Genomic DNA, 23,600 nt, shown 5'->3' with positions numbered 1-23,600 from the left:
AGTTTTGAAACTAACATTTTGTTTTCAGTGTCGTACGAGCTTATCAGTTTTGTAACCGAAGCTTTGCTTTTCGTGTCTTCTATTTAAGTGATATTAACCAAGGAAAAATTGGCATTTGAAAGCCGTTTTTTGGAAAGATATAGTTTTTAAGTGATAGTTCTCGTGAATATTATAATAATCATTTGAAACTAATTAAAATAAAATAAAAATATATAAAGTATTTATTTGTCTCTCTAGGTTTTAGTTTCTACTTGCACTCTATTATTTGCCTTGTAGAGTTAGGACAAATGGCACTTCTGTATATGTGAGTAACGTAACGCCTCTCTGCGTTTTCACACGGCTATAAATAATAGCAATTGAAACACTCCTCCCTCAAGCAAGAACCAGCTTCTTCATTAAAGGTTTAGTTTCAAGTTTTCATTTTTCATTAGAGTTAGAAGATCTCATCAAAATCATTTTTTTCTCATTCTCCAACTTAAACTGTTTAGTCGTAGTTTTAATTTTGCAGGTGATATTATACAAAAAACTGGTAAGGATAATGGAGAAAGAAGAGGAACAAAAATTGGAGTGGCTTGAATCTCAAAAGATAGAGACGAGCATTGACCTATTTGCTGCTGCCAAACAACAACTTCAGTTCCTAGCAGTTGTTGAACATAAACCTTGGCTCTACCATGGTCCTATACTCGAAAAAGCCATCTACAGGTAAACCAAAACCACTAAATCTGTTTGCTTCATACAATACATGTTCATCTCTTTAAATTCATCCAAAATATGTTTAAAATTAATAATACTTTAATTTTATCTTTTTAGATACAATGCTTATTGGCTTCCTTTGCTTGCCAAATATTCCGAGTCTTCTGATATCTTGGAAGGACCATTAGTCCCTCCTCTTGACTGTGAATGGGTTTGGCATTGCCACAGACTTAATCCCGTAAGCTTATATCTTCGAATTCGCATAATATGAAAATGCATACATAGTATTATTACATGTCAGTGAAATATATATATCTTTGTTTCATATATAGCTCATGATTTTTGTTAATCATCTAGGTGAGGTACATAGTAGATTGTCATATATTATACGAGAAAGTTCTGGACAATTCTGGCGTTACATCTTCTACAAGTGGAAGCTGCAAACTACAAACTGAAAATTTGTGGAAGGAATTGTACCCTATGGAGCCTTATGAGCTTGACATGGTTAAGGCCAACTCAGAGCGGGTGGATCTCTCAACTCTTGAGAAATACACCACCTACGATCTTGTTTCAGCTGTCAACACGCAAAGCTCATTTTACTATACGGTAAACAATAAAGAACTAGTTTATAATTAGTTAAATACACATGGCTTTGAAACTTATAGTACACAAGTTATACAGGTTTCTAATGGAATTGTTGGTGTATCTTTGCTACAGTTTGCTAAAACTCATGATGTGGATAGTGACATCATAATTCAAGAAGCTGTTGGTAGATACAAAGCATTTCTCCACTTGCTCAAGAGAAACAAAGAAAAGTCTATCAAACTGATCATTGCTCCGACTTACGATATTGATCTAATCTGGCACACACATCTGCTACACCCGTCCTTTTACTACAAGGATACGGTAAAGATCCTTGGTAGCATCTTACAACATCTTTATGGTAAAGACTCTAACAAAAGCAAAGCTGAGACTCTTGAATCTGTCTTCTCCGAAATTTCTGCTCAATGGGAAGACACATATGGTCAAATCTATTGTAAAGCCAGAGCAGAGACGTCTACAGAGATGGAGGCTGTTAACTCATATTCTCCTTAAAGTTCTTAGTTTTGGTTTTGTAAACAAAGATTTCTCTCAACTCTTTGCAATTCTATATTTTCTTCATCTATATATTATGATCATGTGTTCTCTGTTCATGTGTAAGTGTTATGCTCATTGGGTTTTCGGATTTCCAAAAGGATGATTATATAGATGCATATGTGAATCATTAATAATTGAACTCAGTTATATAAAGTTTAGCCTAATACAGTAATTGAACTCAATTAATAATTGGGTCGGTTTGGTTCGGTTAAAATGCCCACCCTTCATGATTGGCTTTTTTATTGGGCTTTAGGCCCTTTTTCTTTTTGGCCCAACACACATGAAATAGCTAACAAATTTCTCTTCTTCTTCTTCTTCTATGCTCAGCACTGACCTTTCTTCGATTCGTTCGTTCAGTGAAATCACCAAAATTTCCATAACTTTCAAGAGAGAGACAAAATAGAGAGATTAAGAAATGGTGAAGGTGCGAATGAACACGGCGGACGTCGCCGCAGAGGTCAAGTGCTTGAAGCGATTGATCGGTATGAGATGCTCCAACGTCTATGATATATCTCCCAAGGTAACAAACTTCTTGAATACGCCAACATCTTCAAATCCCCCCCAATTCGTGTTTTCGATTTCATTTAGGGCTTATCTTTTGATTTTGCTCCGATTTGATGTGCAGACGTATATGTTCAAGCTCTTGAATAGTAGTGGTATCACAGAATCTGGTGAGAGTGAGAAAGTTTTGCTTCTAATGGAAAGTGGTGTTCGTTTGCATACCACAGCTTATGTCCGGTAAAAAAACAATCTCTATTCATTTGTATTTTCAGGTTTTGGATTTGGGCAGTAGTAATGGTTTTTGGTTCTTTCACAAATTGTGTAGGGATAAGAGTAATACTCCATCTGGGTTTACTTTGAAGTTGAGAAAACATATCCGGACTAGGAGGCTTGAAGATGTACGGCAGCTTGGTTACGATAGGGTATGCAAGCTGGTGTTATCTTGTGTGTTTGTTTGGTTTGCATCTGTTGCGTTTTTTTTCGTTTTAACTTTTGTTTTTGGTACCAGATCATTGTATTCCAGTTTGGGTTAGGTGCTAATGCATACTATGTTATATTGGAGTTGTATGCTCAAGGAAACATTATTCTTACTGATTCTGAGTATATGATCATGACACTCCTCCGGTCACATAGGTTAGTTGATCTTCTTCTCAAGGTGACTATGATCACCTGCTGCTTTAAGATACATTTTTGGTTCCCTCAACTGGTGTTGCCTTTCTAGTAAATTGTTTTATTTCCATTTATACAGAGATGACAATAAGGGTTTTGCTATCATGTCTCGTCACCGTTACCCGATAGAGATATGTAGAGTTTTTGAGAGAACCACTGTTTCGAAGCTTCAGGAGTCACTTACTGCTTTTGCGCTTAAGGATCATGAGGCAAAACAGATTGAACCAAAGGAGCAGAATGGTAGCAAAAAGGGTGGGAAGTCAAATGATTCTACGGGGGCCAAACAATATACCTTGAAGAATATCCTTGGTGACGCTTTAGGCTATGGGCCACAGCTCTCAGAGCACATTATTCTTGATGCTGGTCTAGTTCCAAGTACCAAACTTTCAGAAGACAAGAAGTTAGATGATAATGAGATTCAGTTATTGGTTCAAGCGGTGATAGTTTTTGAAGATTGGCTTGAAGATATTATCAATGGTCAAAAAGTTCCTGAAGGTTATATCCTAATGCAAAAACAATTTTTGGCAGATGACACACATTCTGAATCAGGAGGTGTTAAAAAGGTCACTATTTTACTCTATGCCTCTTCATTTTTTTAATTCTATAAGGGCAATATATTTATATATTGTATTTGTCTTTTGCCTGGTTGTCTGCAGATGTATGACGAGTTCTGTTCAATCTTATTAAATCAATTCAAATCAAGAGTCTATGAACAGTTTGAGACTTTCGATGCGGCTTTAGATGAGTTCTACAGCAAAATTGAGAGCCAAAGGTCTGAACAACAACAAAGGGCAAAAGAAGATTCTGCTAGTCAGAAACTTAATAAGATTCGCCAGGATCAGGTTTGTGGCATTGATATTTATTGATGTACTTGGTTGGAATTTCCATTTCCTTATTTTGCCGTAGACTTTTCTCTATCTTTTAAACTTATTTTAATTGTGATATCTTTGTACGCATGGTGTAGGAAAACCGTGTTCAAGTTCTGAAGAAAGAAGTCAACCATTGTATTAATATGGCTGAATTAATCGAATACAACTTAGAAGACGTAGATGCTGCCATATTAGCTGTACGTGTAGCGCTTGCAAAGGGTATGGGATGGGATGATCTAGCTCGCATGGTCAAGGAAGAGAAAAAATTAGGAAATCCTGTTGCTGGACTTATTGACAAACTTTATCTAGAAAAGAATTGCATGACCTTGTTGTTGTGCAACAATCTCGATGAAATGGATGATGATGAGAAGACACTCCCCGCTGAAAAGGTGTTGTTCTCCCCCCACATTGATTGAACACACAAAAGCTCATCTTCTTTCTTGTTCTGACATATGGATCACAATATGTGGTTTTGTAGGTGGAGGTTGACTTATCACTTTCTGCGCACGGTAATGCTAGGCGCTGGTATGAAATGAAGAAGAAACAAGAAACCAAACAGGAGAAGACTGTTTCGGCTCATGAAAAGGCTTTTCGAGCAGCTGAAAAAAAGACACGCCATCAGCTTTCTCAAGTAAGCTCCCAACTTCATCGCTATTAATTTGTTTATTGTTTTCTTTCTTGTAGGTAACTAATCATTTGCATTCTTCTTGTAGGAAAAAGTGGTTGCAACTATTTCACATATGAGAAAAGTCCACTGGTTTGAGAAATTCAATTGGTTCATTAGCAGTGAGAACTATCTGGTCATCAGTGGTCGTGATGCTCAGCAAAATGAGATGATAGTTAAACGTTACATGTCAAAAGGAGATCTGTAAGTTGTCATGTAACGAGTTATGTGGTTAATCTTTCTGTTGGTATCAAATATTCAAACATTATCATAAGTTTCTTTTCACCGTCATTTTTAGGTATGTACACGCAGAGCTTCATGGAGCATCTAGTACTGTGATAAAGAATCATAAACCTGAGCAAAATGTACCGCCTCTCACTTTAAACCAAGCTGGATGTTTCACAGTAAGCAAATTCCTCTACTATTTTAGCTGTTTGAATTGTGTGAATGTGGTGCAATGTCTTAATGGCAAAAATATGGATATAATTCGATGCAGGTTTGTCATAGTCAGGCCTGGGATTCCAAGATTGTTACTAGTGCATGGTGGGTATATCCTCATCAGGTCACTAAAACAGCTCCTACAGGAGAATACCTTACAGTCGGAAGTTTCATGATACGAGGTAAGAAAAACTTCCTTCCACCACACCCCCTCATCATGGGTTTTGGATTGCTGTTTCGTTTGGACGAGAGCTCCTTGGGAGCTCATCTGAATGAGAGAAGGGTAAGAGGTGAAGAGGAAGAAATGAATGATGTAGTAATGGAAACGCATGCTCCTATTGAGCATTCAGATGCTGAGTCAGAGAATGAAGCAGTGAATGAAGCGATTTCTGCCCCAGTGGAAGTTAATTTACCGGAGTCAAGTACAGCATTGAGCCAAGATACTTCTTCTTTTGACACGAATTTATCTGGTATTGCTGAAAAAAATGTTACAACGGCTACCTCAGAGCTAGAAGATCTACTTGATAGAACCCTTGGTCTTGGTGCGGCAACGGTGGCAGGCAAGAACCATACAATAGAGACATCTAAGGATGAAATGGAAGAGAAGATGAAACAGGAAGAGAAAAAAGCAGCAGTGAGAGATAAGCCTTACATGTCAAAAGCTGAAAGAAGAAAGCTTAAGATTGGCCTAAGCGGGAACCCCGCAGCTGATGGTAACACTGGGCAAGAAAAACAGCAACAAAAAGAAAAAGATGTTACTTCTTCAAGCAAAGCCAACAAGAGCATACCTGATAACAAGCCGGCTGGGGAAAAAATTAGCCGTGGGCAAAGGGGTAAACTAAAGAAAATGAAGGAGAAGTATGCTGATCAAGACGAAGATGAAAGAAAAATACGAATGGCATTGTTGGCAGTAAGTACTTTCCTAATAGGATTCTCCATAGACATAGCCAATTAATTCTTATTATCAGTATTTGATGACTGTTATATGGATAAAAAATAAAAAATTTCTTCCTTATGCAGTCTTCTGGAAAGCCACAGAAGAATGATGCTGAAGCACAGGATGCAAAGATTGTTGTAACAGAAGAGAAAAAACCTTCTGAAGGTAAACTTTTTGGTCTTTTCATTTCGCTGAAGCTGTTTGTTCTCCTAAATTTTGATTAAAAGTGTCATTATATGATCCTGAGAGTTGTCTGGTTGTGGTGCAGAGACGGAAGATGCTGTGAAAATATGTTACAGGTGTAAGAAGGTCGGACATCTTGCTAGGGATTGTCATGGGAAAGAAACTTCAAACATGGACAAAGTGGTTATGGAAGAAGAGGATATTAATGAGGTTGGGGAAGAAGAGAAAGAAAAACTTATAGATGTCGATTACTTAACTGGTAACCCGTTGCCAACAGACATTCTCTTATATGCGGTCCCGGTGTGCGGCCCCTACAATGCCCTTCAGTCATATAAATACAGAGTCAAAGCGATTCCAGGGAGCATGAAGAAAGGAAAGGGTAATATAACACACACGCCCATTCTCTTCCAAATATCTATAAACCTCAACTAATAGCTTTTGGATACTATTGATGTTGTTTTGTGTGTATCTGCACAGCTGCAAAAACTGCAATGAATCTGTTTACACACATGTCAGAAGCAACAGTAAGGGAGAAAGAGCTGATGAAGGCGTGTACCGATCCAGAGCTGATGGCTGCTCTTGTCGGGAATGTGAAGATCACAGCAGCAGGTTTGACACAGTTGAAGCAGAAACAGAAGAAAGGCAAAAAAAGCGGGAAACAACAAAAAAGCTAGGTTTTTAGGTAAAACTGCTCTGCATTATCTTTACAAGAAGCTAACGAAGCCTTTTTTTTCTTTTACTATATAGAGCATATTGGTTCATATGTTTGTATGTTCACTTGTGCAAAAACGAAGCCTCAAGTTACAACATTTGATGATGACTTCGATGTGCCATTTCTGATTCAAGAGAGCTCTAGTTATGAACTCAAAAACCATTGAAGAGGCTAGCAAATGCATCATTAGTTAAAATCCAGAAATAGCTAAAAATCCAACAAACTCAAAATAGCTAACAAAATCCTACGGCATGGATTCTTCTGCTCCTGTTTTCTTGCTCTTAAAACATATGTTTTCTTCTTCTTCTTCTTCATTCTTTTGGTTTTTGGTAGCGAACTCAGAAATAATTCCCGAATTCCAATTTGATCAACCTCTTTACTTCTCTTCTTTCTTCTTCCTTCTTCATAAAAAAAAAAAACTTTAATATATTTCTACACTCAGTAATCTCCAAATCATCATTATACGAAGAAGGAAGAGTTATTAAGAGCATCATCAACTTTTTAATTATTTATTATTGGGGTTTCATTTTGCATTCGATTATCTATTTTTCCCACAATTTATATACAAAACCTAACAACAACAAAAAAAAGAGAATCTGCAATTTTGGGTAAGGTTTAATTCTTGTTTCTTGTGTCCCTTCCGATTTAATCACAACCAAAAAAAACAAAAAAGAGATATTTTGATGGCGGAGGAGAGATCGACGACGAGTAAGGTGAAGTTCATGTGCAGTTTTGGCGGCAAAATCCTCCCTAGACCATTCGATGGCATTCTCAAATACGTCGGCGGCGAGACTCGTGTCATTGCTGTATCTCCTGACATCTCCTTCTCCGGTATATTAATTTAACAACAACTCTTCCCCTAATTTGATTAAGTAATCTCTCAAATACATCTTCTTAATCATCATCGACCTTCTTGGTGATTTCAATGGCAGAACTCATGAAGAAACTCACGGCAATCACAGAGAACGATATAGTCCTCAAATACCAGATCATTCCGATAGATCTTGATGCATTAGTCTCTGTAAAGTCTGATGAAGATGTCAAACACATGATAGAGGAATATTACCGTCACGAAACACCTAAACTAAGAACCTTCTTGTTTCCTGCAAACCCTGTGGTTCTTGAGCATCAGTTAGGTCCCATTGAGCCACAGACCATTGAGCAACGTTACATTGAAGCCATCAACGGTATCGTTCGCACACCCAAGAGTAATGTTGCTGCTCTTCGTGCTCCCATCAAAACACGGCCTTCTTTCACCGTCTCTACATCTTCCTCTCCCAAATCAGAATCGTCGCCTGATGGATACAGTCACGAGCCGCCAGAGACGAGTTTTCAGAACGGCTACCAATTGAGCCGGCTTTATCCAATGCATAGAGTACATAGCAGTCCCAACATCTCACAGCAGATGCAGATGCAGCAGCCACACAACCACCACCACAATGCATACTTGCAGTCCCCTAACAGGCTGCGACCACCAGCACCTTTAGACTTCCCCAGAGGCACAGGCTGGGGGGACGCACAATCACCGAGTCACGGTTTTAACCAGTTATACACAACCACACATAACTCAGGTGGTGGTAATGGCAGGTACGGTTACAATGAAGAGCGCAGGTTCTGGGGCAGAGCAAGCAGCGTTCCTCAAAGTCCTAAGCACCACGGATTCCGCCTCTGATGTGTTTACGCTGCATAACATCGCAACCATCTGTGTATATTATTTGGTCTTGTGTTAGTTGTACAGTTTAACTGTGTAGATATCTAACATGCGCCTGCATAGTATGCTGCAGAGGAGCGTCTACTACTTTGTGAAAGGCTGCAAGAGGTTTGATTTATTTGTACATGTTTTGTAACAACACTGCTTTCGTGGACAATTTGTGCTCCAGAATATTGATTGCTTCACTTATGTGTTTAAAAGACAAAATTTGACTCTTACCATTCATTCGTTGCCCACAGATCAAATTATCCTTCCTACAAAATCATGGACAAACCCCAAGAATATTACTAGTATGAATCCCCGATTTGTATTATTTGCTGTCTGTGAAGTCAGCGTCGATCACATCACCACCATTGTCTCCATCTTTGGTTGAGGATGATGAGTCAGACCCCGAGGAAGCTTCACCTCCTCCAGGAGGAGAACCAGCACCACCTGATTGTGGTTGGTTGTACAGAGACTGGCCAATCTGCATCACTTCTTGGTTAAGAGCTGCCATGGTGTCTTTGATTTCTTGGGTTGATCCACTTTCAATCTTCTCCTTCAGCTCTTGGAGCTTAGCCTCGACCTTTTCTTTTACTGGACCTGGAATTTTCTCTCCAAGTTCCTTTAGCTGCTTCTCTGTCTGGTACACGATGGAATCAGCCTGGTTCTTTGTGTCAATCGCATCTCTCTTTTCTTTGTCTTCCTTAGCAAACCTCTCTGCTTCTTGCACCATTGTGTCTACCTGCAACAAACCCAAAACCAATACGATTTATTAAACATGAAAAGGAAAAAAGACTAGGATTCCAAAAAACGTGAAGCAAATTTAATAATAATTATACACACCTCATCCTTTGGCAAGGTACTAGCACCAGTAATGGTGATGTCCTGCTTCTTTCCTGTGCCTTTGTCGGAGGCACTGACAGATAGAATTCCATTGGCATCAATGTCAAACTTGACCTCGATTTGTGGAACTCCACGTGGTGCAGGCGGGATACCATCAAGACGGAAGCTACCAATAGACTTGTTATCTCTTACAAACTCTCTCTCACCTTGTAACACATTAATCTCAACGCTTGTCTGTCCATCTGCAGCAGTTGAGAAGACTTCTGACTTAGAAGTTGGAAGTGTGGTGTTTCTTGGAATGATCTTGGTCATGACACCACCAAGAGTTTCCAAACCAAGTGACAGTGGAGTCACATCAAGAAGAACAATGTCACTCACATCACCAGATAGAACACCAGCCTGAAATCAGAGGCCAAATTGCAGTTAAGCGATAGCTCATCAAAGTACAATGGTACGATGTAAATTATAATGTGAAGATTAGATGTGAATATGAACACACCTGAACTGCAGCACCTAGAGCTACAACTTCATCAGGATTGACTGACACATTGGGTTCTTTCCCTGTCAGTTTTCTTACGAGTTCTTGAACAGCAGGAATACGTGTTGACCCACCAACAAGAATCACCTCATCAATATCTTTGAAGCTGAGTTTTGCATCCCTCAGGGAGTTCTCGACCGGTGTCCTGACCCTACAAGTTTGAATGCAGAGAATAGAAACTTAAGCCTTTATGGTAATTCACATAGCAATCTTATTTACATGGCCGGTTATTTATCTTAGCCATTAGAAAAAATATAACTAAAATCACCTGTCCAGTAAGTCTGAGCACAATTCCTCAAACTTGGCTCGGGTGAGAGTGGTTTCAATGTGCTTAGGACCATCAGCCGTGGCAGTAATGAAAGGCAAACTGGACACAGAAATCTCAATCAATTAATATCCCACATACCAATGCGGACCAGGTAAATAGAGATTTGAGAGGGAAAATTGAACCTCATGTTAGTCTGAGTCAGTGAAGAAAGCTCAATTTTTGCTTTTTCAGCTGCCTCAGTTAACCTCTGAAGTGCTTGCTTGTCTTTAAGAAGATCGATGCCTTCATCTTTCTTGAAAGTTGATGCAAGCCAATCAACAACTCTCTGCATCGGAAAAATTGTATTTACCAGGTTAGTGAACAGATTAAGGTTCCCTGCCTTTAGTATTAAGACAAGTCAATGTTTTGACTCACCTTGTCAAAGTCATCACCTCCCAGGTGTGTATCACCAGAAGTAGAAAGCACTTCAAAAACACCATCACCAACCTCAAGGACTATATTACAAGAACCACCCAAAAAAATTAGAATATAATCCAATACCTACGAATGTGCAATTCCAAGTAGAACTTTCTAAAAAAGTACCTGAGACATCGAAGGTACCACCACCAAGATCAAAGACTAGAATAGTTTCATTGCTTTTCCTCTCGAACCCATAAGCCAAAGAAGCAGCAGTAGGCTCATTGATAATACGAAGAACTTCCAATCCAGCAATACGTCCAGCATCTTTAGTAGCCGTCCTTTGTGAATCATTGAAGTAAGCAGGCACAGTAATGACCGCTTTAGTTACCTTATCATTCAAAAATCTAGAAGCATCATCCACAAGCTTCCTCAAAACCTACATTTACAACCACAGAGTACTCAGTAAAGCACCATCACCCAACTTCATCACCTTAAATTCACAAGAAGGAAAAATTCATTCAAACCTGAGCAGAAATCTCCTCAGCAGCGAATTGTTTACCAATAGCAGGACAATCAAGCTTAACATTCCCATTCTCATCTTTAATAACTCTATACGAAACCTGCTTAGACTCTTCAGCAACCTCATTCATTCTCCTACCAATAAACCTCTTAACAGAGAAAAAAGTGTTCTCCGGGTTAACAACAGCTTGACGCTTCGCAATCTGACCAACAAGTCTATCTTTGCTTTTAGTGTAAGCGACAACAGAAGGCGTAGTTCTCTGACCTTCAGCGTTAGTAACAATCGTTGGTTTACCTCCTTCCATGGCAGCTACGGCTGAGTTCGTTGTACCTAAATCGATTCCGACTACTTTCTCGTTAACCACACGGACGGGACCAACCGTGTATCTGGAAGCGTTGTTGTTTCTTCTTCCCATACGAAGGAAGGCGGAGCTTGGGGTAGTGAAAGGACTTGTTCTGTTGCCGAAGAAGACGCTTCGTGGAGTGGAATTGGTTTTACCATCGAGGTTTTTAGAGGAGGAGGAGGAAGAAGAAGAAGGGAATCCGATTCCGCCGAGGATGTGAATTTGTGCGGCGGAGGAAGCCATGGCTAGAGAAGGGAGATTGGAACCCTAAGAGGAAATGAAGAGAGTTAGGTGGAGGAGGAGGAACCGAGGAAGAAGAAGAAGAAGAAGAAGAAGATAAGAAGAGGGTTCTAGAAAATGGTTGGTGCTGATGGCGGCTAATATATGTTATGTTATGCCCATCTCGATTTGCATTTCTTTTATTGGATTTAAGATATAGTCTGGGCTTTTCATAACAGGCCTGAGCCCAATACGATGTTTAATATACAATTATGTCGAACCGCAGACTGATTCAGAAGCACCAACGGTAGGCTGGTCCTAATTCGGTTTGGCCTCGGTTTGGTACAATTGGTGTTCTATTTGGTTAGGATTCAGTTCTATTTGGTTTTGATTCAGCTTCGGATCTTGAACAAGAAACCGATCTAAAATATAATTATTTATGGATATTTTTTCGTTTTGGTTCTAATTGAAAAGTCCGAGTTCTCTCTCATAGTTTTGGTTCTAATTGTTCACCCCCTTCCCTTGTAACCAATAAAAATGATACATGTCATATTACTTTAAATTTGTCATATTTTTAATAAAAACTTAAAATTAATAAATGAAACAAATTATGTAAATAAAACATTAAAAAGAAATCAGTTTAGTTAACGGCGTCGTCACTCGACACCATTTTTTTTTTAGGTTTTCAATTTTTTTAATTTAGTGGCCATTGATTTATTTTGGATAACTGCTGTTCCTATTGCCATTGATGAACATCTCCACCCTCTTTTGTTGTAGTCATGGGCAACGGAAGTTAGGAATTGAAAATATAAGAGTTTGTTTGTTTCTCTCTCTCTCCGTAGAAAAACAGAAGTGGGAAGGTTTCAAAACCAAAACAAACCTATAATTTTTACTAGACTAACAGTATTAAATCAGATAATTTGGTTAAACAAGCCTGGGAGATACACCACCACTGTTATTTCTGAGGTAAGGTCACGATATTAATATTGTAGCATCTTTACACACACATATGCATATCTATATATTACACACGTATAACTAACTTTCTTAACCAAAAAAAATAATAAAATAAGCAGAGATGATCATAATTACCTGCATGTAATTTGGTTGATGTTAGAAGTATGGTTGAAGACTATGTTTTTATTTAGTTATAATCTCAGGATATTTTGGAAGAAATCGGCTATACTTGGTGCTATATGATCAAGCTGGTTATGGAGAGAGGGATCCAAATCTGAAATGTTTGTTGAAGATCGAAGCCTCCGTTGTTCAAGAACTAGCTGTGATGAGTTGCAGATTCCATGTTGTATTTGATCGAAACTGAGAGTTCAACCTCGTTATTCTATTTGATCTAAATGTGAATGGTTGTAGTCTTGTATAACTAATCATTTGTGTTTTAGAAGAAAGTTATAAAATAAGACCGAATGTGATTGTGCAAGAAAGTGATTCTACAAGAAAAGGAAAAAATCAACCTAGATTTAATAGTTGGTGTTAGGGAAGAAACTATTAATAAATAAAATCATATGCCCTGTTCTGAATGATAACAAGCTTTACGCAGGCCCACCTTCCTGCAAAATATAAGATTTCATGTTATTTACAACAAATACAAATAACTCAAATACAAATAGTAGTACAAGAATGAGAAATTTGCCTGGAACACTTGTGAGAGACACGACTCGTCATATACGGTCGAGCTAGTGGTGGCAACAGAGGACTGAGTATGGAGAGTAAGAGATGAGTCCTGAAATAATTAGTGATCATATATTGATTAATTTACATTTAGATGACCATTGGACATAAAGTCATAAACAATTAAGAAAATAATATTATTAAGTACCTGAAATGATAATTTTTTCTTTGCTGTAGCACTACTTAATGCTTTTGATATGCGTCGATTTTTAGTTTCAAGAACACTCAAATATCGACCATGGGGTCCGACTTTTTTTTTCTTTGATCGTCCAAGAGAAGCTTTTCTTTTTATTCCACGTGCATTTGTAACTTCTTCGTCTTCGTTTTCTTCTTCTTCTTCTTTTTCTTCTTCCACAAGTTCAACATCCGAAGTTCTCAAAAGTTCCTTTTTCTTTTCCTCCAATTTTTTAAGCAACTGAAAGGCAAATTCATTTGCGCACAACGTTAACTCTATATGATCCGCAGCAACAGATGCAATCTCACGGAATGTACGACATATATGGCTATATCTCCTTCCAATCGATTGCTTCACTGTTTCACTATGTCTCTCTGAATGATAATAAGATATGCTTCTTGCTTTTGCCTCTTTACTCCATCGATTCAGAATATAAGCAGATGGAATTCTTCTAACATTCTTCTTGTCTAACACTTTCAACGCATGACGACATAAGATCCCGGCAAAAGAAAACTTCATGCAACTACAATGTATTTTTTCGTTTGTAGCATCATAATTAACCAAATGTTCTCGTGCTACACCACGAAAAGATACCTTGTATTCATACACCATCTCAGACTTACTGACCTTTTTAGCAACGTAATCACCGATAACTGTGTATTGCTTCTGAAACAAGCTAAAAACTTCTGGTGTATACACTTCCTCTGCATGTTGCAACATCTCTACAGTAGCAGATAATACCGGCGAGGTATGCATCATATTGAAGTCAGCAATTAATTCTTTATATCGTCGATCTTCTAACACTCTCTCATAGTGTTCAAAGAAACACAACAAGTCATAACTACGCTTCAAATATTTTTTCAAAATATTATTCATACTTTCACTACGTTGTGTGCTCACCATATCTGCTGTAAAAGTGTGACGTCCATATACCATTGCCCATTTTTCTCTCAGCTCAAACAAATTCTTCAACCATTTATTCTCTGTAAGATTATGCTTCTTGAGCATATCGCTCCATGCGAATAACCAGTCTTCTTCTTCCTCATGGTCATATACACATTTACTTAAGTCCATAGCAAATTGTTCAACTCCATGAAATATATGACTCAGCTTCTTTGCGGCATTTTGGTAAATATGCCAAACACATAACCTTTGTTTAGTTTCAGGAAATACCTTCATTATTGCATTCGCCATTGCTGCACATTGGTCTGTAAGAATTGTTTTTGGCTGTTTTCCAGACATTGCTCCAAGAAATGTCTCGAAAAGCCACTTATATGACTCAGTAGTTTCATCATACAAGAGAGCAGCACCAAACACTATAGTTTGCTTGTGGTGATTAACCCCGACAAATGGCGCAAAGGGCCTATCATATTCATTGGTCTTATAAGTTGTGTCAAAGCAAACGACATCTCCAAAACGATTAAAATCACTTATAGACCGATCATCCGCCCAAAAGATATTAGTGATCATATCATCCTCATCAAGTTGCATTGAATAAAAGAAAGATGAATTATCCTCTTTCTTTTTTTGAAAGTATTCCAAAACTGCTCCAGCATCTCCCTTCTCCATTTTTGCCATTCGCTTCCGGTATATATAATTCCGATAGTCTTTTTCTAGAAACCCCAAATTTGCTCGGCCCCCAACTTCTCTACTCATCATTTCAACGGTTGCCTTTGCTGAAATTCCTGACATGTCGGCATCACTAGCATGTTGTTTTTGAGAGACTGAAATTTCCCGGTTGCCCTTCAACAAATGCTTCATGGGTGTCCTCACTAAATCATGGTTATGGTTAGGCTCAAAAGACACAATCTTATATTTTCCGCTCTTCTGAAGGTAACAAGTCATATGAGCATTACAACCACACCGTGTGATTGGTTGTGAATATGATTTTTTTACCGTATGCTCTTTCCTATACCCCTGTTTGGAACAAACATAGAGAAGCCTTACTACCTTCTCTTTTATTTTCTTCCTCCGTTGTTTCCTTACGTTGAAACCATGACTGCCTCCATACTTTTTATAAGCTATATATGCAGCCTCATCAGAACTAAACTCCATTTCAGTACATAGTTCATCTTTCTTCTCATTTTCTTTGTTTGGTTCTAAACCAGCAATGTCTTCAGTTTGAACATAATCCTCTTTGTTGCCTATTTCATCTTCTTCTTCAAATTCACTGATCGAAGCTTCATCTTCACTTATTAAATCATCTTCTTCTTCTTCTACTAAAACTTCTTTTGAATTTTGACTTAACAGACTGAATTCACCAGAGACTTGCAAAATAGATTCACACTGATCATGAAGAACAGCTTCATGGCCACTTAAATGACTACTCTCCATTGCAAGCTGCACTAACTATTTTAATCTTAGCATTTAATAATCAAGGAAAAAAAACGGTAAAGAAGAAAAAAAGTTTGATCTCAAATAAAATACTCATCAATCGTCATAATAATTAACTATTTAGGAATTCATATAACATGACGGGAGGGCTAGATAACAAGACTCACAAACCCAAAACAAAGAAGCATACATAAGCATATACAAATCAATTGCATTCACGTGATCTTCTATTTTTGCATTAATTTTTTTATTACAGATTGTAGCTACAAATCACTATGGCTTTTACAAATACATATACGATGTGATAGACTAAAAACTATGCATATGCTTTCACTAATATAACACTGCAAACTATGAACGATAATCAATTAGATGAAAACTAATAAATTCTGAGAGAGACTTGAGACTATAGGCTTCTCTGGTTTCTAGATGTAGAATATACCTTCTAAAAACGTAGAAGAATTCAATTGTGTGATCTGGTCGTATGGCTCATGCAGCTGAAATAATTCCAGTTCAAATACAACGAAAAAGGGTGAATACGTTCATCAATGGCCACTAAATTAAAAAAATTGAAAACCTAAAAAAAAAATGGTGTCGAGTGACGACGCCGTTAACTAAACTGATTTCTTTTTAATGTTTTATTTACATAATTTGTTTCATTTATTAATTTTAAGTTTTTATTAAAAATATGACAAATTTAAAGTAATATGACATATATCATTTTTATTGGTTACAAGGGAAGGGGGTGAACAAAAGGATTCACCCCTAGGGGTGAATCCAAGAATTGTTCGTCCACAGTCCACATATGAAGCATGAGGCTGATGCAAGTGACGTGTTAGACATTGTTTCGCTCCTTTGTTACTTGTTGTCTTTAAACAACACCATTCCAATTTCAACACGGTTTATTTCTTTCTTTTTTTTTGCCATTATGTGCGTCGTGTGTGTTAATCATTATCCCAATTTTAATAATTGCAAATTCAATACCTTTTTTTTTTTTTTAAATAAAATCAGCATGAGTTACATACAGTGTTATGTCTGTGTGTGGACATTGCTTATAAGTAAAGTTATTAAAAAAAATATATATATAGTTGAGACGTTTTGATCAAAATTAATTAAGAAGATTTTTTATCTTTTACGAACCATATAAAACTAGACCAATTATTCAGGAGATAATATTTTATTAAATTTCTTCCATTAAAACAAAACTCTGTTCTGTTCCTCTCATAAGTCACAACAACTGTCCTATACACACAAAAATTGAAAAAGTCACGAAATTTTTATGAATCTAATCTTCTTCGGCTTTGATCGTTTCGTCTCTGCCACAAATCAATTCTGACGATTTTTTTATTCTTGTTTCTTCTTTGATTCAGAGCAACTTGTTTCAGGTATACTCTCTTTACTTTCTCTGTTTGTTACTTACTGTTCGTCTTCATGGATTACAGCAATGTAGAATTGTTCTGTTGTGTATATAATTTAATTTAATTTAATTGTTACCCATTAACTATGTTCTCTCTGCAACACTACCTGTGTTTTGTATTTTCTTATATCTGATGTACAAAAGAACCAGAAGAATGAGTTTTTAAAATTATCTGTTTTGTTTTCAAGATCAATGTTTGAGGAAAAGATCATGGATAGTGCTGAAGATGACAAATCTTGGAACCCTTCTGATACTAAAGTAAGCTTCTTTTTTTTTTAACATGGATGTGTTGAGGGACGTCATTACATAGACTTGATTTGGATAGCTTAAACTTCTGGGTTCTGTTATAGTTTCTTATCCATTAACTTTGGAGTCCTTAAACCTGCATCAACCAATACTTGTAACCCTATAATTCTTTTGTACTTCTTTAATCTGTGTTTCATGGATTTGTTTAAATGGATTTTTTTCTTCATGAGGAATCTTTGTAACGTATGCAAATGCGTCTTGAAAGTTAAAAGGAGGGGTTTTGTTAAGTTTACACTCATCAACGTTGCTTTTCTTTTCTTCTTACCTGAATCTTTCAAGTATAATGTTGTCTTGGTTTTTAAATATTTCTCAAATCAGGTTGATCCTGCAGTACCTTCATCTTTGACATGGCAAAGAAAGATAAACAGTGACGGCAAGGCTCCCCGGGAATTCAATCTGACTCCTAAAGAGATTTTTCAGCTGGTACCTACCTCTATTGGAAAACAAAACGTTTCAAATATAACTCTTGTTAATATTCTGCAGACTGTTTGATAAGCTTAGTCATCAAAACCATCTTTTGTTATGTTAGGCTCCTGTCGGGATTCGATTATGGTTTCTTTGCAGAGAAGAAGCTGCTAAAGGAAGGGTAAACATATTTTAAGTTTTGGACAAAGTGCTTTTTATTTTTGTGTACATAGCCATATTGTAATAATCTATTCATTTCAGTTTGCTGCCATAGATCCATTCTGCAAGCACACTGTAACGTCTTCCCATGGTGTTCCTCTTGGAGGTATTGGGTATGTGTTTTCCTTCTTACCACTCTAATTTACCACATTGGTATGTTATAACTATATGTTTCATAGAAACAAACCATTTGGAGAACTCTCTCTCTCTCTGATCATCATATTTCATACCTTTCATACAGAACTTACTCACACAATATTGTTAAGCTCTCTTAATACTTATTGATATATGATTACATGCAGTGCTGGAAGCATAGGAAGGAGTTTTAAAGGTGAATTCCAAAGATGGCAATTATTTCCTCCAAAATGTGAAGATGAACCAGTTCTAGCAAATCAGTTCTCAGTAAGTTAGAGACTTTGCAGGAGGAACCTGATAGAAAATAGATCCAGGATGTTTTATGATGATGAACCTTGTCAACTGTTTGATGCAGGCATTTGTTTCACGAGCCAATGGTAAAAAGTACTCAAGCGTGTTGTGTCCTAAGAACCCAAAGCTTGGCAAGTAAGTACTCTCTGCTGCTTGTTAAGTTACGGTGAATATTATCTTATTGAGATATATTGAAGTTTATATATACGAACAGACAAGAGTCAGAATCTGGAATTGGTTCCTGGGACTGGAATCTGAAAGGAGACAAGTCTACATATCATGCTTTATATCCGAAGTCTTGGACAATGTATGAGGGTAATATGATTGATCTGTATGTAGTTTCACACTTCTAAATATTGATGCGTCTATGGTATGAGGCTAAAACATTAGTATTTGATGGTGTCTAGGTGAACCTGATCCAGAGCTTAGGATTGTTTGTCGTCAAGTTTCACCCTTTATACCTCACAACTACAAAGAAAGCAGCTTTCCTGTGTCTGTATTCACTTTCACAGTATGTCCAGTGATTCTTTTCTTTGGAATTGTTGTGTTGAAGAGCTTACCATAATGGTACTGATGAGTTTTGCCATATATGTGTCAGCTTCATAATCTTGGAAACACTACTGCAGATGTGACATTGCTCTTCACATGGGCGGTGAGATAAATGTTGAATGCAGTAATATTATTTGGATTTTCTTTTACTATTCCCTCATAATAGTCATGATAATTTCTTTTTGGTTTAGAATTCTGTTGGAGGAGACTCAGAGTTCTCAGGTGGCCACTACAACTCCAAGATAATGTACAAATGAAAAACCTTTTGATTCTGTACTCATCTTCTTTTATGGCTTTTCACTCCCACTTTAAAAGATATGAACTTGATCAATGTCTTGGAAATTTTCAACTTTGTGGGTATGTCTATACTAACTTGATGTTGATGATCATAATAGGATGAAAGATGGAGTCCAAGGTGTTCTTTTACACCATAAGTAAGTTCTTCCATATTCTTTGTGTAAAGCACCAAATTAGTACAAGGAACTAATCTTTTTGGTGGCTAAGAATCAGACACTTAATGTATCAACTTTGTTGCTGGATTTTTTCTAATACAGAACAGCAAACGAATTACCATCACTCTCATATGCGATTTCAGCTCAGTCCACCGATGGTGTTAATGTCTCAGCCTGCCCATTTTTCATAGTATCTGGAAAACAGAATGGAACCACAGCAAAAGATATGTGGCAAGTTATTAAGGAGGTTTGACATATCCTTCCTTATGTTAAAAAGAACCTACTATTATCTTCTTGCATATTACTGTATTAGTCTTCAGGCGATATTTGATATCCACTCATGTATTTGGTCAGAATGGTTCTTTTGATCACTTTGAGGCTTCTGAGGCATCGATGCAGTCAGAGCACGGATCATCAATCGGGGCAGCAGTAGCAGCCTCTGCAACAGTCCCACCAGGAGAGTCACGCATCGTCACATTTTCTCTGGCTTGGGACTGCCCTGAAGTGCAGTTTCCTAGTGGTAAAATATATTCTAGGTACGATTTTGCTACATAATTTTCTTAATAGTTATGGCTAAAGCCAGCTTTCTAAACAGACTCTTTTCAGGCGTTACACAAAATTTTATGGAACTGATGGTGATGCTGCAGCACAAATTGCATATGATGCTATTCTTCGTGAGGACCTCATCATCCTTAAAATTTCTTGTTCTTACATTCACTTCAGAATGAAGCTTCTACTGACAACTCTTATATGGAACAGAACATAGTCAATGGGAGTCCTGGATAGAAGCCTGGCAAAGACCAATACTTGAAGACAAGAGGCTGCCTGAATGGTAAGGCTTGTTGTTCAGCTTCTATAAGATATATCAGTGCTCATAAAGTTATTACAAACCTATGTTTGGTGTTTTTAGGTACCCTATCACTCTCTTCAACGAGCTTTATTACCTTAATTCAGGAGGAACTCTTTGGACAGGTACATTTGGAAGATTTTTATATGATACTATTTACTATCAGCCTGACATTATGACGTGATGTTCTTATGTATTCCATATTATTCTGTAGATGGATCATCCCCAGTACATAGCTTGGCAGGAGTCAGAGAAAAGAAGTTCTCACTTGATAAATCCCAACTCGGTCTGAAGAATGATATCGATGTACCGCGTCAGAATGATACAGCTATCTCTGTACTTGAAAAGATGGCATCTACACTAGAGCAACTTCATGCATCAACAGCATCAAACTCTGCATTTGGCACAAAATTACTTGAAGAAGGAGAAGAGAACATTGGGCACTTCCTTTACCTCGAAGGGATTGAATATCGTATGTGGAACACCTACGATGTTCATTTCTATGCATCTTTTGCACTGGTGATGCTGTTTCCAAAACTGGAACTTAGTATCCAGAGAGACTTTGCTGCTGCAGTGATGCTACACGATCCAACTAAAGTTAAAACTCTTAGCGAGGGACAATGGGTTCAGAGGAAGGTTCTTGGTGCAGTTCCTCATGACTTAGGCATCAATGACCCTTGGTTTGAAGTCAATGGATATAATCTTCACAACACAGATCGGTGGAAAGATTTGAACCCCAAATTCGTCCTCCAGGTGTACCGAGACGTAGTTGCCACAGGCGACAAGAAGTTTGCAGTAGCGGTTTGGCCCTCAGTGTATGTTGCAATGGCATATATGGCTCAGTTTGACAAAGATGGCGATGGAATGATTGAGAACGAAGGGTTTCCAGACCAGACTTACGATACATGGTCCGCGTCTGGTGTAAGCGCATACTGTGGTGGACTTTGGGTGGCTGCACTGCAAGCTGCATCCGCATTGGCACACGTAGTTGGTGACAAGAACTCTCAGGACTATTTCTGGTCAAAGTTTCAGAAAGCAAAAGTTGTATATGAGAAGAAGTTGTGGAATGGTTCATATTTTAACTATGACACCAGTGGAAGTCAGTATAGCTCGTCTATCCAAGCTGATCAACTAGCTGGTCAATGGTTAGTTCTCTCTAATCTTTAAAAATTTAGTGTTGTGATTTTTATTTAGAAGTAAGAGTTAATGTGGTATGATACAATTGCAGGTACGCTAGAGCATCAGGCCTTTTCCCTATTGTAGATGAAGACAAGGCAAGAACGGCTTTGGAGAAAGTTTACAACTTCAACGTGATGAAGATCAAAGATGGGAAACGTGGAGCTGTAAACGGGATGCACCCCAATGGGAAAGTCGATACAGCGTCGATGCAATCACGAGAGATATGGTCAGGTGTTACATATGCACTTTCTGCAACAATGATCCAAGAAGGTCTAGTTGAAATGGCGTTTCAGACTGCAAGTGGCGTCTATGAAGCTGCTTGGTCTGAAACCGGACTCGGGTAATTAAGCTTTATCTTGATATATGTTCTCTCTTTTCATATCTATAGACTATAGTCCTTCTAGTGACTGATTCTGTTTTTTAAACAGTTACTCCTTTCAGACGCCTGAAGCATGGAACACGAATGATGAGTATAGATCACTGACTTACATGCGTCCCCTTGGAATATGGGCTATGCAATGGGCACTAACAAAAACCAGTAAAGAACAGAAACAAATTGGTCTTGAACCAGAACAAGAACCAGAGGCAAGCTCTTTAATGAAACATGACATGGGTTTCTCCAGGGTTTCGAGGCTTCTCAACTTACCTAACGAAGCATCAGCGAAAGGCACACTACAGACTTTGTTCGCCTATACTTGCCGGAGATTTATGTCATAGATTCATTTTGCATTTATATATATATTGATGCAATCACTCATTGTTACCGTACAGTACATTATATACGGCCCTTGATTATTAAAAATTGCAATGTTTGTATTGTGAAAAGTTCATCAACCTAAAATGCTTTTTAGCACAACAGCCTCATCAACAAGGTAGTATTAATCTGCGATATAACGGATACAAAGGAGCAAAACAGTTCCATGGATACAAATAAGAGAGACTATGGTAATGAATCAACAACCAATTAACCAGAAGAATTGTAGAAAAAGAAAACAAAACATGTAACTATTGTAATAAACAAGAGAGAAAAAATAAAAATAGATGTCACTTTTTCTTGGTTTAAGCTTTTATTAATTAATTTACCAAATATATGGTTTTAAAGAATCATCAATGGATAAAAATTGGGTCCATAATCATAAAGTACCCACCATGCATGCACCACTCGCCAGCTACCATAGTCCATAGTAGTACCATACTACCATGCAGTCATGTACCATCCACCGTTCACATACGTACCATCGAACGTCCACATCATCCGTTGTCTCACAAACCCGGCCACCACTCTCCCACGATCTAGCTAGTTAAACTATTTTAAAAAAAAAAATCCACATTAAATGATTTCTTTTGTAAATTTAAAATTATACATTTCAACAAAAGAAAAGTATGAAATTGAATATATATTCAGTCAAAAGTTTTGTTAAACATATACTGTTTCTGTTCCACTTTATAAGATGTTTTGGTTAAAAGCACAACAATTAAGAAATAATAAAGATGTATCATTTATTAAAATTCAGTCAATAGAAAAAAATACTGCAGAATTTAAATAGTCATAAACTATTAAAATAATAGAAATTGTTCACAGAAAATTGAAAAAATCTAATGAAATTGAACAAATTAAAAATGCTAAAAACTCTTATAATTTGGAAGAGAGGGAGTATATTTTAAAAATTAATATAAATGATGCTTTCAGCACAACATATTCACAAGGTAGCTTGATTAGCATGTAAGGATTGCATGTGTTTGATATGCATGCATCTAGTTTTCTTTACAAAGGTGATTCAGTCAATCTACAGTAACGTGTACCAAAAGACATTAACGGATACAAAGGAGCAAAACAGTTCCATGCATACAAATAGAGGCTATGGTTATTATCAAAAAGAAAAAAAAAAAATTTGAGGCTATGGTAATGAATCAACAACCAAAAGAATTGTAAAAAGAATAAAACATTTAACTATTGTACGTGACTAATAAACAAGATA

The 23,600-nt window shown here is 37.3% G+C and overlaps 6 protein-coding genes across 8 annotated transcripts; 4 read left to right on the top strand and 2 right to left on the bottom strand.

Moving 5' to 3' along the window:
* Positions 1–304: 304 nt before the first annotated feature.
* Positions 305–1,918, top strand: LOC17874923 (glycine-rich domain-containing protein 2). Its single transcript, XM_006279766.2, has 5 exons — positions 305–401; positions 509–702; positions 811–931; positions 1,051–1,299; positions 1,411–1,918. Exons 2-5 carry the CDS (start codon positions 539–541, stop codon positions 1,786–1,788), a joined length of 912 nt encoding a protein of 303 aa, XP_006279828.1. The 5' UTR covers positions 305–401; positions 509–538; the 3' UTR covers positions 1,789–1,918.
* Positions 1,919–2,033: 115 nt separating this feature from the next.
* On the top strand, positions 2,034–6,936 carry LOC17874963 (nuclear export mediator factor NEMF). The gene is made up of 14 exons (XM_006279862.2): positions 2,034–2,350; positions 2,456–2,568; positions 2,657–2,753; positions 2,840–2,964; positions 3,080–3,563; positions 3,657–3,842; positions 3,965–4,258; positions 4,348–4,500; positions 4,583–4,737; positions 4,832–4,937; positions 5,030–5,881; positions 5,992–6,073; positions 6,177–6,470; positions 6,569–6,936. The coding sequence occupies exons 1-14, from the start codon at positions 2,246–2,248 to the stop codon at positions 6,763–6,765; spliced, it is 3,243 nt and encodes a 1,080-aa protein (XP_006279924.1). The 5' UTR covers positions 2,034–2,245; the 3' UTR covers positions 6,766–6,936.
* A 158-nt stretch (positions 6,937–7,094) lies between these two features.
* LOC17876074 lies at positions 7,095–8,768 on the top strand. The gene is made up of 2 exons (XM_006281782.2): positions 7,095–7,634; positions 7,736–8,768. The coding sequence occupies exons 1-2, from the start codon at positions 7,487–7,489 to the stop codon at positions 8,473–8,475; spliced, it is 888 nt and encodes a 295-aa protein (XP_006281844.1). The 5' UTR covers positions 7,095–7,486; the 3' UTR covers positions 8,476–8,768.
* Positions 8,688–11,754, bottom strand: LOC17875192 (heat shock 70 kDa protein 7, chloroplastic). The gene is made up of 8 exons (XM_006282272.2): positions 11,069–11,754; positions 10,728–10,980; positions 10,560–10,639; positions 10,328–10,470; positions 10,146–10,244; positions 9,839–10,028; positions 9,340–9,738; positions 8,688–9,238 (listed from the first exon to the last, which is right to left on the bottom strand). The coding sequence occupies exons 1-8, from the start codon at positions 11,648–11,650 to the stop codon at positions 8,825–8,827; spliced, it is 2,160 nt and encodes a 719-aa protein (XP_006282334.1). The 5' UTR covers positions 11,651–11,754; the 3' UTR covers positions 8,688–8,824.
* A 1,419-nt stretch (positions 11,755–13,173) lies between these two features.
* Positions 13,174–15,821, bottom strand: LOC17875514 (protein FAR1-RELATED SEQUENCE 5). The gene is made up of 5 exons (XM_023777607.1): positions 15,384–15,821; positions 14,388–15,314; positions 14,115–14,333; positions 13,275–13,364; positions 13,174–13,191 (listed from the first exon to the last, which is right to left on the bottom strand). The coding sequence occupies exons 1-5, from the start codon at positions 15,819–15,821 to the stop codon at positions 13,174–13,176; spliced, it is 1,692 nt and encodes a 563-aa protein (XP_023633375.1).
* Positions 15,822–17,043: 1,222 nt separating this feature from the next.
* On the top strand, positions 17,044–22,477 carry LOC17877103 (non-lysosomal glucosylceramidase). 3 transcript variants are annotated; one of them, XM_006279898.2, is made up of 20 exons: positions 17,044–17,206; positions 17,427–17,496; positions 17,863–17,967; positions 18,074–18,130; positions 18,211–18,281; positions 18,471–18,570; positions 18,659–18,729; positions 18,809–18,909; positions 19,002–19,105; positions 19,193–19,246; positions 19,335–19,390; positions 19,539–19,577; positions 19,698–19,842; positions 19,950–20,131; positions 20,202–20,269; positions 20,355–20,427; positions 20,506–20,567; positions 20,657–21,587; positions 21,671–21,961; positions 22,050–22,477. In XM_006279898.2, the coding sequence occupies exons 2-20, from the start codon at positions 17,431–17,433 to the stop codon at positions 22,336–22,338; spliced, it is 2,865 nt and encodes a 954-aa protein (XP_006279960.1). In that variant the 5' UTR covers positions 17,044–17,206; positions 17,427–17,430; the 3' UTR covers positions 22,339–22,477. The 3 variants fall into 3 exon arrangements, with proteins under 3 accessions (XP_006279960.1, XP_023640679.1, XP_023640684.1); XM_023784911.1 differs by lacking the exons at positions 17,044–17,206; positions 17,427–17,496; positions 17,863–17,967; ... (1 more) ...; positions 18,211–18,281; positions 18,471–18,570 and having other exon boundaries at positions 18,809–18,901; XM_023784916.1 differs by lacking the exons at positions 17,044–17,206; positions 17,427–17,496; positions 17,863–17,967; ... (3 more) ...; positions 18,659–18,729; positions 18,809–18,909 and having other exon boundaries at positions 19,062–19,105; positions 19,335–19,365.
* Positions 22,478–23,600: the final 1,123 nt, after the last annotated feature.

The sequence above is a fragment of the Capsella rubella genome, unplaced genomic scaffold (genome assembly GCF_000375325.1).
Source record: "Capsella rubella cultivar Monte Gargano unplaced genomic scaffold, Caprub1_0 scaffold_8, whole genome shotgun sequence".
Taxonomy (NCBI): domain Eukaryota; kingdom Viridiplantae; phylum Streptophyta; class Magnoliopsida; order Brassicales; family Brassicaceae; genus Capsella; species Capsella rubella.
Note: the sequence above shows the minus strand (reverse complement) of the source record. Positions and strands in the feature narration are given on the sequence as shown.

Coding starts and splice junctions, on each gene's coding strand:
- LOC17874923 (XM_006279766.2), top strand. CDS start 539: ATGGAGAAAGAAGAGGAACAAAAATTGGAGTGGCTTGAATCTCAAAAG. Junction 932..1,050: donor ATTGCCACAGACTTAATCCC/GTAAGCTTATAT, acceptor TTAATCATCTAG/GTGAGGTACATAGTAGATTG. Junction 1,300..1,410: donor AAAGCTCATTTTACTATACG/GTAAACAATAAA, acceptor TCTTTGCTACAG/TTTGCTAAAACTCATGATGT.
- LOC17874963 (XM_006279862.2), top strand. CDS start 2,246: ATGGTGAAGGTGCGAATGAACACGGCGGACGTCGCCGCAGAGGTCAAG. Junction 2,569..2,656: donor CATACCACAGCTTATGTCCG/GTAAAAAAACAA, acceptor CAAATTGTGTAG/GGATAAGAGTAATACTCCAT. Junction 3,564..3,656: donor AATCAGGAGGTGTTAAAAAG/GTCACTATTTTA, acceptor GGTTGTCTGCAG/ATGTATGACGAGTTCTGTTC.
- LOC17876074 (XM_006281782.2), top strand. CDS start 7,487: ATGGCGGAGGAGAGATCGACGACGAGTAAGGTGAAGTTCATGTGCAGT. Junction 7,635..7,735: donor TCCTGACATCTCCTTCTCCG/GTATATTAATTT, acceptor TTTCAATGGCAG/AACTCATGAAGAAACTCACG.
- LOC17875192 (XM_006282272.2), bottom strand. CDS start 11,650: ATGGCTTCCTCCGCCGCACAAATTCACATCCTCGGCGGAATCGGATTC. Junction 10,640..10,727: donor TGGTACCTTCGATGTCTCAG/GTACTTTTTTAG, acceptor CTTGTAATATAG/TCCTTGAGGTTGGTGATGGT. Junction 10,471..10,559: donor GAGGTGATGACTTTGACAAG/GTGAGTCAAAAC, acceptor TTTCCGATGCAG/AGAGTTGTTGATTGGCTTGC.
- LOC17875514 (XM_023777607.1), bottom strand. CDS start 15,821: ATGGAGAGTAGTCATTTAAGTGGCCATGAAGCTGTTCTTCATGATCAG. Junction 14,334..14,387: donor ACACTTTTACAGCAGATATG/GTGAGCACACAA, acceptor AAATATTTGAAG/CGTAGTTATGACTTGTTGTG. Junction 13,365..14,114: donor GTGATTACGTTGCTAAAAAG/GTCAGTAAGTCT, acceptor TAATTATTTCAG/GACTCATCTCTTACTCTCCA.
- LOC17877103 (XM_006279898.2), top strand. CDS start 17,431: ATGTTTGAGGAAAAGATCATGGATAGTGCTGAAGATGACAAATCTTGG. Junction 17,968..18,073: donor CTAAAGAGATTTTTCAGCTG/GTACCTACCTCT, acceptor TTGTTATGTTAG/GCTCCTGTCGGGATTCGATT. Junction 21,962..22,049: donor TGGTCTGAAACCGGACTCGG/GTAATTAAGCTT, acceptor TTTTTTAAACAG/TTACTCCTTTCAGACGCCTG.